Genomic DNA, 11,939 nt, shown 5'->3' on the forward strand with positions numbered 1-11,939 from the left:
GCCCTTCAACACCGGCCAAAACCCCGCCCGCAAGATTTGCGTCACCATAACCTACCGCTTCCATCTAAGGCAAAGTTTTAAACACAAGAGACGTGGCCTTCTTTACTACTGTATTTAAATACGTGGACATCATCCCTTAACCCTCTGTGTCATTCCATGTTCGGCATCAGACACTACGTAGAAATAGTAAGCAGGCTATCTCTGGCGTTTTGAGCTCTCCATCTGAAGTTGAACTACAACTCCCGGCGCGCACGGCGAGTAGGCTGGACCGTGCAAATCCAGGGCCAACCAGACGTCACGTGACACGCCGCAAACCAACCGCGTTTGAATCTTCTTTTTTTTCCCCTCACTTCGTCTCCTCCTCCTCTTGCCTGCCAGCGGCTGCTGTGCAGTCACATCTATCTAAAATGGCGACCGTGGAACCGGTGAGTGGATGCGTGATCCAGGGTAGAACAAAAACAGGCAAATTGACGACTGACGATAGTCTTTGCTCGTATAATCTCGACAGCTGCGTGCGGGCTTAGAAACCCGGCGCATCCGACTTTTAGCCTTAAAGCCCCACGTTGAAGGGAGGAGCTCCGAGAGCAGCATGTCTCTTGTGAAGCAGACGGCAGCACTTCGAGTCTCTCCGGCTCCGCTCCCACTAGAGCTGCGCCTGCCACGCCAGTTTAGGCCTTAACTTTCTTATTGCCTTTTTCTTTTGTTCGGTTGGATCTCGAGCCTGTTCCCCCGACACCCGCGCGCGCGCACCTCGTGTCTTTCATTATTCTATATATGTATGCGGGTGTGCGCGTGCGCTTGTCACGCGGTGCTGGGAGAGGGCCGCGTGGCGGGCGCCTGGGAAGGGGGAACCGGCGTAAAGGGCTGTGAAGTCCCTCGCACCGACACGTGCCCGCTTTTCTTCATACCGGGTTTCGTTATCGGTACTGTGTGTATTGTTTCACAATAGGCTGGCCGGGCTCCCCGCCCCTAAAGCAGTGTGATTCATAAGTTTGAGGCCGTTGTGGACGCCGCAGGTTTCCTACCTCTCACGAGCGGTCTCGCTCATTCAAAAAAGCGCCATGTGTGTTCGTGCACTTCCTCGTCTGTGGATATCATATGCTTCTGGTTTCCCTGACCTTGGGCTCAGTTATCGTTATTCTCTTACGGCTAGTAACACGCTGCTTCTCCGTGGCCCACTTTAGGCCCGTCCTAGAATTTTTTTTGTTGTTGTACTGAAGACATCTTGTAACCAGCGCATCTTGGTCATCACACACTCTAAAGTTGTATGTTTAATTGCCCTGAGCTGGCATCACATTCCCTCATTAAAATTAGGCGGTTTACTCGTAGGGTATTATTAGTGACTAAAAGCACCTGTTCTGTGAGAGTCGGTTGGTATGCCGAGCAGCAGGTTTGCTGTCTCTTTAAATGCTGCATTATTGCTTTGGTGACACATTTAACAGATCCCTTTCGTATGACAATGTCATCTGTAGCCAGTGATTCACATCAGTTGAGTGTCCTCCCCGGCAGAAGCCGAGTTTAGAAGTCTCTAGAAGTTTTTCTATTGGGACTTCAGTCGGATCCTCTAGGTTGTAAGCTGGCTGGAGCAGGATGCTTTGCGCTTGCTGCTTTGTCATCTTATGTTACATCCTAACAATGTCCTGTCTGCCCTTTGTACGGCGCTGCGGAATCTGATGGCACTATAAGGAACAATAAATAGCCATAACTTCTTTGGCACAACAGTTAGACATCTTTGTGGTACATGGTAGTTCCTGTTGGTCACTAAGCAGTCCCAAAAAGGACAGATTATGTTTTATATCAGATGTCGTCAGTCTTCCCCCACATATTGAATTATACATTATGCAGTGCCACTTCAGTCTGTCTCGAGAAAATTGCTAGTGCTCAGTGTACCCATCATAAAGAATATTGAAAGATGGTGTTAAAACTGCAGCTCCGTTGCTGGTTATTAAAGCTCTATGTCCTGGGCAGCTGTTTCTTCTCACTGCTTCAGCATTTGAATTATTTTAGTCCCCCCCCCCTGGAGTTATTAAAATATTGCTGGCAAATCCATAGGTACAGGTCTGTCTGGTCAGGTGTTGGTAGAAACCTTAGATGTATTTATCTTGCATTTAACTGAGTAGGTTGGGAGCTTGCAGGAATGGGGGCCCTCTTCTAAATTTTTTCTATGTAATCACCTCAATTTAAAATGATTCCCCCCCCATGAAATTTGCCGCGCGAAGGATGTGATCCCATTGCGCTGCTGTAGTAATCTGTCACTGAATGTGACGATGCATCGGTGGTGGGATGATGTGCTAGCAAGGCAATAAATATCAAAATGTACATTTGGTATTAAAGCCACACTTCAGTGTCTGACTGCCTCTCAAACAAAGTATCGCTATTAAGGTGCTTTCATATGTGTTCTTTAAATCAGAAAAAAACATCACTTAGGGAGAAGCTGCAGCAGTGTGCCTCCTATGTGTTCCAAATGTCTATGCTTTCCGAGTATCCAGGGGGGTCTTGTTAGATCCACGATGGCAACGCCTGCCAAGCCATGGCTGGTACTGACTCTAAGGATGGATCCCACATCGCAAACACATCTCTGACATTGGAAATGGAGGACACAGAAAGAGGCAATTGTATGTAATTGTCCCTTTAACTTAGTTTTGTTGAGTAGGTGTGGTATCACGCTTTTCTTTCGGCCTAACGGCTTTATACCTATTGTTGTCTACATATTTTGAGGTATTTTAGATCGAGAAAATACATCAGTGATTTGTATTGCCAGTGTAAGCCAGGCATGGCTGAACCCATAGAAGGTAGACTTCTCCCAGTGCTGCTAGAAGACATTTTATCACGCTTTGTTACAAAACTTACTTTATTGCAACATTCAACCTGCGCGGATTAAAATGACATGGACAGCGTCAAAAGTTTAATTTCATCCGTTTGCTTTTGCCTTTTTCTGTAGGTATTTCCTTTTGGGGTATATCGGGAGAGTTGAACATTAACTTCCTGATACCGCTGTGAGCTTCTGCAAGGCTGTCTGAGATGGCCATTAAAATATGCAAAGGCAATGTGGAGGGTTTCTTAAAATTCTCCTTAATGATGGTTTTGCATTATACCCGGCCAATTTAGCCCTTCTGGCAAGAGAAGCTCTCCATAGTTTGCCTTTGGTAATTTATACATAGGATTTGATGGCCGATAAGAACTATTTGGCTTATCTGGTCCCATTTTTTTCCCCCGATGAAAGGGATTCCTAACCCCCTATATCAGTCCTTGGTCCCATCGTGAGGATAGCTTTAGGTTTATCCCACGCGTGTTTTAATTCCCCCACTGCTTCTGCTCTTGGAAGACTTGTATTTATCTACTACTCCCTGAGTAAAGTAGAACTTACATTACGTCCGAGCACCTGACCATCTAGTTTTAGACTAACCTCTTGTTCTTACATTGCTCATCCTTTCAAATAAGCTTGCCTCCTCTGCTTTGTTAATTCCCTTTAAGTGTTTCAATGTTTGTCTCCGCTCTCCCTTCTTTCCTCCAAGCTATACATATTGAGTTTCCTGAAAATGATTGTCCTGTGAACTACTTCCCATCTTTGTAGCTCTCATTTGAACTGTCTAGTGTGTCCATACCTTTCTTGAGATGGGGTCTCCAGACCTGTACACAATACTGTAGATGAGGCCTGACCAGAGACCTTCCAGGACTTTATTGCATTGTCTCCTTACCTTTTTACAACCCAATGCATTGTTTTACATTTATCAACATTAAACTACAGTCATCTGCCTTGTTGCAGACCTTTGTATCATTGGCAAAAAGGCATACCATACCATTAACTACAACCTTCTGTGTTCTACTCAACCATCGGCTTATCCATTCAATTAACTTTACATCCAAGGACTGCAGTTTTTTTCTAACAGGATCTGCCTGCACTAAACCTGTCCTGTTACTAAAAATGCCACCCAGGTACTTCAAGATATTTGAGAAAAATATCCTTAAGCATGGTTTCCATTAATATATCAACTGCTGACATAAGGCTTACTGGTCTGCAGTTGGCTGAGTCTTCCCTGCTATGTTTTTATATCCGTCGGGAATTGGTATGTTAAACACCCTCCTTAGTGAGTAGACTCTCTTACGTTGTATGACATTGTACATGATTTTAACTCTTTATAAGAGGCAATCTGTGGGTTATCTCTATCGATAACAATAAAATACACAGGTTTATTAACAAGTTGTAAAATGCCCAACAGAAAGCAGCGTATTGCTGTAGTTTGGAACTTGTGCGGTATTTTTAGACTATAGAACACGTGTGGCCCTTCTGAGCCTTTCTTAGTGAACTCAGCCCTAGTCTGCGGAATAAAGTTCAGCTGCATTAAATGATTACTGGTGTCGGATTACAAAAGCGCAACTTTTAAAGCATACATCGAATACACCGAAAGAACAGGCAGCAAGCGTAGGTTACCTGCTCCTTGAGGTTCTCATGGCTCTGTTCTTGCTCTTGACGATAATGTTCCTTACTTTATATTTCCGTGATCTGCGAGAGACAAATTTTGTCCATTAAAAAAATAATAATGTTGTAAGTGACTATTGTAGCTGGAAACAGCTGATTAATAGAATATCTTCATACGAGTACAGAGGCCCTTTATCACTCCCCTCACTCCTGTTCCAATGGCACGTTTTGTTCGCTAATCCAAGTTTAAAAGGCTAATTGATCATTAGGAAACCCTTTTGCAAGTATGTTACAGCTAGAAATTCCCTTGTTTTCCATGAAAACAGCTACGTGACCCCAAACTTTTGAATGGCGGTATATATAATCTCATCTTGATAAAGGCTGCGAGGGTTAGAAGAACTCATTTCTGGTCAGGAATTGTTGCTGAATAAAAGAACGTGGAAAGTTGCAGTGCTGCTGATTGTAAAAGACCATTCTGGAGCGTTTCGAATGTGCTGAAGGTGAAAAGCTTTGTGTAGCGCCAGTAAAGTCCACATTATTAGGGGCTTGTTGAGCAGTTCTGTATGTTAAGTTTCTACAGCAAGCCTATCACCAAAGCTGTGAACTGGATCATATTATCTTTACACTATTCTCCCGTTCATACGGTAGTGTATTTTTTGTTTGTTTTTATACTTTAACATGCCTGATATTCAGAGGAGTAGACCGTTACCAACACTTTTTGGTCAACCAGTTTTGTATTTTAATTTTGCCTGCACATGGAGTTTTCGTTCACCTCTGATCTCTTGGTCAAGCCAACAGAAGTTAAAATGTCTTATACACGTTCATGTGCTATATCTTGATGTTTCTGTAGGATCGGGAAAGGACAGACCCCAATGGCCGCAGTTACTGTAACATTTTTTGTGCTGCTGTTCATGGATCTATTCATCTGATTTTTTTTTTTTTTTTTTTATTTTTTTTTTTTTTTTTTTTTTTTTTTCTTCCCCTGGTTCCTTAAATCTTTTCCTTATGGCTCCTAAGTTCAGAAAAGATTTGCCCGTCCGTACGTAGGATCGTGACATTTCCTCTGCAGCGTCTCACATAAGTTCGCCTGTTGTCTTGGGGCATTTGCAGTTCCGCCTGCTTTGTGAAGCTGATTGCTTCTGTGGATAAATTAACATTGTTTCCAGTACTATTTAGTGAAAACTGAAATAATCATAAATACATTGCCTCATTTATGCATAATGCTAGTAATGCTGACTTGTCATGTGACATAAACATTAGGGGGGTGACTAAAGCATCAGATGAAACAATAAAATGACAGATCTGGTAAGCTTTTAATTTTGCACCATTACTTTAAGGAAGAGGGGACGCTGTAATGATCCCAAGCTAGAGCTGCTACATGAAATACTGCTCGTTTCATAAAATATTGTGCTGCGGCTGTCTGCCCTATGGTCTTTCGTTTGTAGACTTGAGTATTGATTTTGTGCTTTAATCCCCTTCTCCCAGGAAACCACATCTAATACTGAAGCTACGGAAGAGGAAAAGGCATTGATTAGTCAGGAAATTGCAAACCCTGAGCACTACATAAAGCATCCACTACAAAACAGGTAAGAAAATTGACTGCATTCATCATATCACAATCCATCAAGTGTCCCATACAGCCCCACCAGCACACTGGAGCTCCTGTGCGAGTCAGTGCTAGTGATCAGTGGTGTGCACTTGCTATGGCAGGCAGGAGCCTTGCTCAACACTCCATGTGCCAGCCTAAAGGGTGAGGGCAAGGAAAGAGGGGACTCTGCAGAATCCTTCCATGCACTTGCATGAAAAGGATCATTTGAAGGATACATTCTGGCATCAAAGTGAATATCGTGGCTGGAATGTCCCTTTAATGTTGTTAATCCCAGGATGTCATTTGTTAGCCACCAGACTGGTTGCTGGGCTTTTTTTTTTTCTTTTTTTTTTTTCATTTTGAAATTAAATTGAAACATGGATTATAGTGGATATTTTAGAGGGGTCGGTACCCAAATGTGTGTCAGGTTGGTGACCAACAAGACAATAATAGTCATCCATTGCCTGGCGTGTCACTAGTGGTATGATACTCTAGTATTGATCACGGTTTATTATTTTCACAGATGGGCCCTTTGGTTCTTTAAAAATGACAAAAGCAAAACCTGGCAAGCTAACCTTCGTCTTATTTCAAAGTTCGACACTGTTGAAGATTTTTGGGCGTAAGTATTCCAATAAGAGTATTGCGCAATTTCCTTCAAGACTGGTAGTAAAGTCCAAAATTGACCAACATGCTGCAAGTTTGATCGAGATGAAACTGGGATATCCGGACTTGCCAGAAATGTTCTTTTCCAGAAAGAATTATGGGTTTTGTAATGTCGCCTAAAGACAAGGAAGGAGTATATAAATCTGTCAATCACTGACATCTTAACTATCTGAAGCTATCATGACTGCTTGTCTCGTATGATTAAGCTTTCATATGCATAGAGATCTGCGTAAGTTAGTCACTTTGGAAATTATCATTCAAGTAGTGAAATGCACCATGTTTGGACCTTGACTATATACTCTGCGTATTGTGACTGAACATTTAAACCATTAGTTTAGTGTAACAGTCACATTATTGCAGCCTAGCTGATGTGATGGCCTTTGCTAAGCGCACAAGTAGTACAGCCACCTCCGGTCCTGAAGTTTGTGAAGGAAGTGGGGGAGATGTCAAAGGTTTTTTTGTTTTTTTTTTCTTTTTATGTTAAAAAAAAAATGTTGCAGTTTGAAACTTGTATATGTGGCGCCTCTAGAACAGTGTATCCACTCATCTGCCATTTATACATAGAAAGTTTTCAGTGTGTTGCTATTTCAAATTGTCTCGCTCTCCTCCGGCTGCATGCTTTCAAAACATAAACAAAAATCCCAAAGCTGTTAAGTTACTCTTACGAGATTTTAGTCAGTGAACACCTGCATAGCCGCTGTGTGTTTCATTAAAGAGGAGCGAGATCTCCGGTTCTCCGCATGAGCTGAGCCAGACATTGGGCTCAAGCCTACTCTGGTACCCGTATCTATCGGTTGTTTGGTTTGTATGTGTTAAAGCAATTCTACACACAGTGGTGTCACGGAGCTACTGGGTTTTGTCAGTGTTTAAATTGGAATACAAGGTTTAATTTCTTTTTGTCTTCTCCAGGTTATATAATCATATCCAGTTGTCTAGTAACTTAATGTCTGGATGTGACTACTCTCTCTTTAAGGTAAGTTGCAGCAACTTTATAAGGGAAACTAGAAAAGCTTTATTTTGTTCTCATACATCATTTTTCTTCATTCAATAGGATGGTATTGAACCCATGTGGGAAGATGAAAAGAATAAACGTGGAGGAAGATGGCTAATTACTCTTAACAAGCAACAAAGGAGAAACGACTTAGATCGCTTTTGGTTAGAAACGGTAGGTTTATTATTTCAAACTGCATGGTAGATGTTAACATGGAGTGGATTAAGTGGATAGAGATCACTCCGGAGTCCTCGAATCCAGTCACTGGGCTCCCTATAAAATTTTGCTTTTCCGTTTTGTTTGGGTTTCTCTTCCAAGGGACATCTTGTCACCTTTTTGTAGACACACCAGTACGTCTGTTGGGACATAAAATGTAAAATGCAAGGCTATGTTGAACTGTCCTACAGAGGTCATGTTGGGTCTCATGCCTGGAGTACTGCTGTACAAATTTTTTTTTTTCTTATATAAATGTGATTAGGAATTTTACGTATACTTTAAAGCTAAAAACCCAACAATGGTTTTTATATATGTATATAAACATGACCTACCTTTAGATATCTTAACACCAACGGAGGACTAAGAAAGTAGTTCCTAGCAAGTTACTTGGATGCTACTGATACTATCCTCCAACAGAAAGTGGTAGACGAACAGGCCTGGTTGCAAGCAATACTCAGGACCTACTCAGTTTACCCACACTTATGCTTTCTAGGAATCTGATCTTGACTTTGTGATTAATTGTTTGTGTTTATATTCATGTTTTGTATTCCTCAGTTATTGTATAGATACTTGATTTTCACGCCAAGGAGTATTGGATAGGTTATACAGAATAGAAACAGGTGTTCATTATAGCACAAAGTCCGCTAATCAACTTCTGCCACTGCACGGTTAAAGCAGTTCTGTCTGAAATCAGCTACGCAAGTTGCCTTGCTGCTAAATTTAGTTACTTTATATGTTATTTATCAAACGCTAGCATATTCTGTAGCGCTCTTACAATAAAGGAGGCTGGAAATTGACAATATTCAAATTGATAAGACTTGCTAAAACATTGGTATAGAAAGAACCTGCCTTGCACGTCTTCATTCCATTAAAAATTTGAGGAAGAATGAGACAGATGGTGAGGAACTGCTTGGGCGAGGATGATTTGATCAAGGGTCATACGCAGAAAGTGGTTTATGCTTCTCTGAATAGGTGGGCTTTTAATGATAATTTGAGATTGGAATAAGTAGGGCAGAGTCTGCAAGAACAAGGTAGGGGATTCCAGATAATTGAAATGGTTAAAATCCAGACTAAAATTGGTGTTAAAGCAGGAAACGAGGGGTGTTAATACAAATCAATATTATAAACATCAAACATAAGATGGCTGGCAAGGAAATCCATGATATAAATTAAATACAGCCTCCATAAATTGTACACACAAACCCTGCAGGGGATATATGTTGTCCTCTGTTGACCTTCTTGTTGACGTCTGTGAAGCCTCCTGGAAGGGAATGGGGAATACCCAGTCAAAGCTCACTTCTGCTGACGGGTAGTCCAGACTGCAAGAAAGTCAGGACGTACATGTACGTCCTAGAGGGCTTTGAGTGCTTTTGAAAAATTTGTTAAATTATTTTTGACGTACGTGCATGCCCATAGAGGACTGAAGGGGTTGGCATGCATTTATAATTGAGGCTTTTTAGGACAGTAGGCTGCTCCTTTAATTACTGTGGCTCTTGTTTTTGACTCTTTAGGCAGAAATGTAGCATGGTGCTAGAAAAACTATTGCTGTTGAGCCAGCAAAGAAGAAAAGTGCAAACAATTTGCAAATTGTTCTTAAAGGTTTTGTTTTCATTAAACAGCTCATGTGCCTTATCGGGGAATCGTTTGATGAACACAGCGAGGATGTATGTGGAGCTGTTGTAAATGTTAGAGCAAAAGGAGATAAAATAGCAATCTGGACTACTGAATGTGAAAACAGGGACGCTGTTACACATATAGGGTGAGTCATTCTTTATAGACCTTGATACATCTCATAATGTGTATCAATTCTATTGAGCCCACTCATACTTTATTGGAGGGTTGTGTGTGATTTCCACTCCTGTTAAAATATTTTATGTTGTGGGATTTTTACTATATTGCATTGCTGGGGAAATGACTATAATGCTTTGGTGCAGTCCAGTACCTCCTCACTTTATTTTTCTGTTTTACAGGAAGGTGTACAAGGAAAGGTTAGGACTTCCTCCGAAAGCAGTCCTTGGTTATCAGTCCCATGCAGACACGGCTACTAAGAGCGGCTCCACCACTAAGAATCGATTTGTTGTTTAAGAAGACGCCTTCTGAGTATTCTTTCATAGCAGACTGCGTCAAGCAATCGCGACTTGGGAGCTGTACCAAAGCCTCTACAAAAGCAGAGTGGACTGCATCTAAATTTGATATCCACCTAAATATTGCTAAGATTTGTGAAAAGTCATTTGCCTTTCTGTCTTGTGCTATGTTCAAAAATCCCTTGCCCATTTTTTTTTTTTGTACGATTAAGTTATCCAATCAAAACATTTCAATAAGAAAATGTCTGCCCCCCCCACCAAGGATCCTAAATTGCTGCCCAAGGTATTTGTAATAGCTTTTTCTTTTTTAAATAACTATTAAAGAAATATTTATCCAGAACGTGCACTTGCATCATCCGTAGGGAAAGGAATCAATATATTTGCATTGTATGCAGTTACAATAGTTTTCTGATTTGCAAGGCGGAGGATTAAAATGCATTCAAACTTCTCTAGTGATTCATGGTTTTGTTTTTTTTTTTTGCTTTTTTTTTGCTTTTTTTTCTCCATTATTTTAACAGCATTGTTCTGGCTGTATTTTGTGCTGATGGCTGCTAGGTTTAATTTATTTGTTTCCCTCCTTGGTAACATTTAGTGATATTCTGATTTAAAAAATTTTTTTTTAGCTCATGTAACATTGGTGGTGGATCTGGGGAAAAGCAAATGGGTTAAATAAAAGTGTTATTTTGTGCGTATAGAAACATTCTTCTTTTATATATCATTTTTTTGTATTAAAATTACAAAGCTTTGTTGCAAGTTTATGCATTTCAGTAGAAGCAGTTACCTATTTCTGTGATTTCTTAAACATAATTGTAGGGGTTTTTTTATGTACACCATAACATTCCTTACTAGACAATTTTTTTGCAATATTTTAACACTTTGTATTAGACGATAATTATGGTTAAATTAGCTCAAGTAACAGCAGTCACCATTCATATTAAGACAGTGTATAAAACTGTAAATAAAATGTGTACAGTCAATTGTCTTTTAGACAACTAGATTTGTCCTTTTTTTTTTCTCATTCCCTATAAGGGGAGTTTTCTGCTCCCTCCAATATAATGCTACGAGGGCACATCTTTAAAATGTTGTAATAAGACATTGTATACAAAAAAAAACACCTGTTTATGCTGTCTGGTACAAGAATACCTTCTGAAAGTATTACACACTTGTTGTTAATGTTGACCATGTTGTATAATTCATCAGCCATTTAAGTTAACTATGGTTCTTAAAGGTTTGTTACTGGCATGGTGGTAGGACCCCCTAGATTTAGTTCACTATTTGTGACCGCAAGGTTCAAGTGGAACGGACCAGAAGATTGTTAGGATGCTTTCTATAACAAGCATTCTCCTTTTATTTTACTGTCTACTTTCCGGAATAATCCAGCCTATTGCATAGGTGTGCTAGCATATTAACCCCGTGTATGCTCTACTTCAAAATATTGAATTTGGGCAATATAGAAAAGTTAATGCAATTTTATTTTTTAAAACTAAATGTATTCATATGGGTGACAGTGTAAATGTGCATTTTATGTCACTGTTTTTAGGTGCATGTATAAACAATAACACCGCATCTGCAAACTTCATTGTGGCTAGAATGTTCTTTAATGATTTCTGTATTATGTTTTTTGTTAAGGTTATACTTCTATAACTTCTCTCCATTTTGGCTAAAGTGCACAGTACCTACAACAAATGTTTTTGAGCTCCCAAGCCTACAAAATGTTCTTAGACCCTAGCATTACAAAGATTCAGAACAATTTTCAGAGCTTTCAAGTGCTTAGATATTACAGGAAAAAAGCCCGTTCCAGTATATTATTGCTTTGATATACAATACTTTAAAAATGTCTTGACATTTAAAAATGTTAGAAAAACTACTATAGCAGATCTGTACCAAGGAGGATGTTGGCTGGAAGAAAATACATCTTACAAATTTGTACTCTTGGCAATTGCCTACTTTTAAACAAATTTTAACAGGAACATGTGT

At 40.2% G+C, this 11,939-nt stretch overlaps 1 protein-coding gene and 1 non-coding gene across 2 annotated transcripts; both read left to right on the forward strand.

The window, feature by feature from the left end:
• Positions 1–316: 316 nt before the first annotated feature.
• EIF4E (eukaryotic translation initiation factor 4E) lies at positions 317–11,541 on the forward strand. Its single transcript, XM_053461575.1, has 7 exons — positions 317–425; positions 5,906–6,006; positions 6,532–6,627; positions 7,581–7,644; positions 7,723–7,836; positions 9,498–9,637; positions 9,849–11,541. Exons 1-7 carry the CDS (start codon positions 408–410, stop codon positions 9,961–9,963), a joined length of 648 nt encoding a protein of 215 aa, XP_053317550.1. The 5' UTR covers positions 317–407; the 3' UTR covers positions 9,964–11,541.
• Positions 8,231–8,360, forward strand: LOC128468491 (small Cajal body-specific RNA 15). Its single transcript, XR_008345847.1, has one exon. It is a non-coding gene; the product is annotated as a small Cajal body-specific RNA 15 (non-coding RNA).
• Positions 11,542–11,939: the final 398 nt, after the last annotated feature.

This window comes from Spea bombifrons, chromosome 1 (assembly GCF_027358695.1).
Source record: "Spea bombifrons isolate aSpeBom1 chromosome 1, aSpeBom1.2.pri, whole genome shotgun sequence".
NCBI lineage: Eukaryota > Metazoa > Chordata > Amphibia > Anura > Pelobatidae > Spea > Spea bombifrons.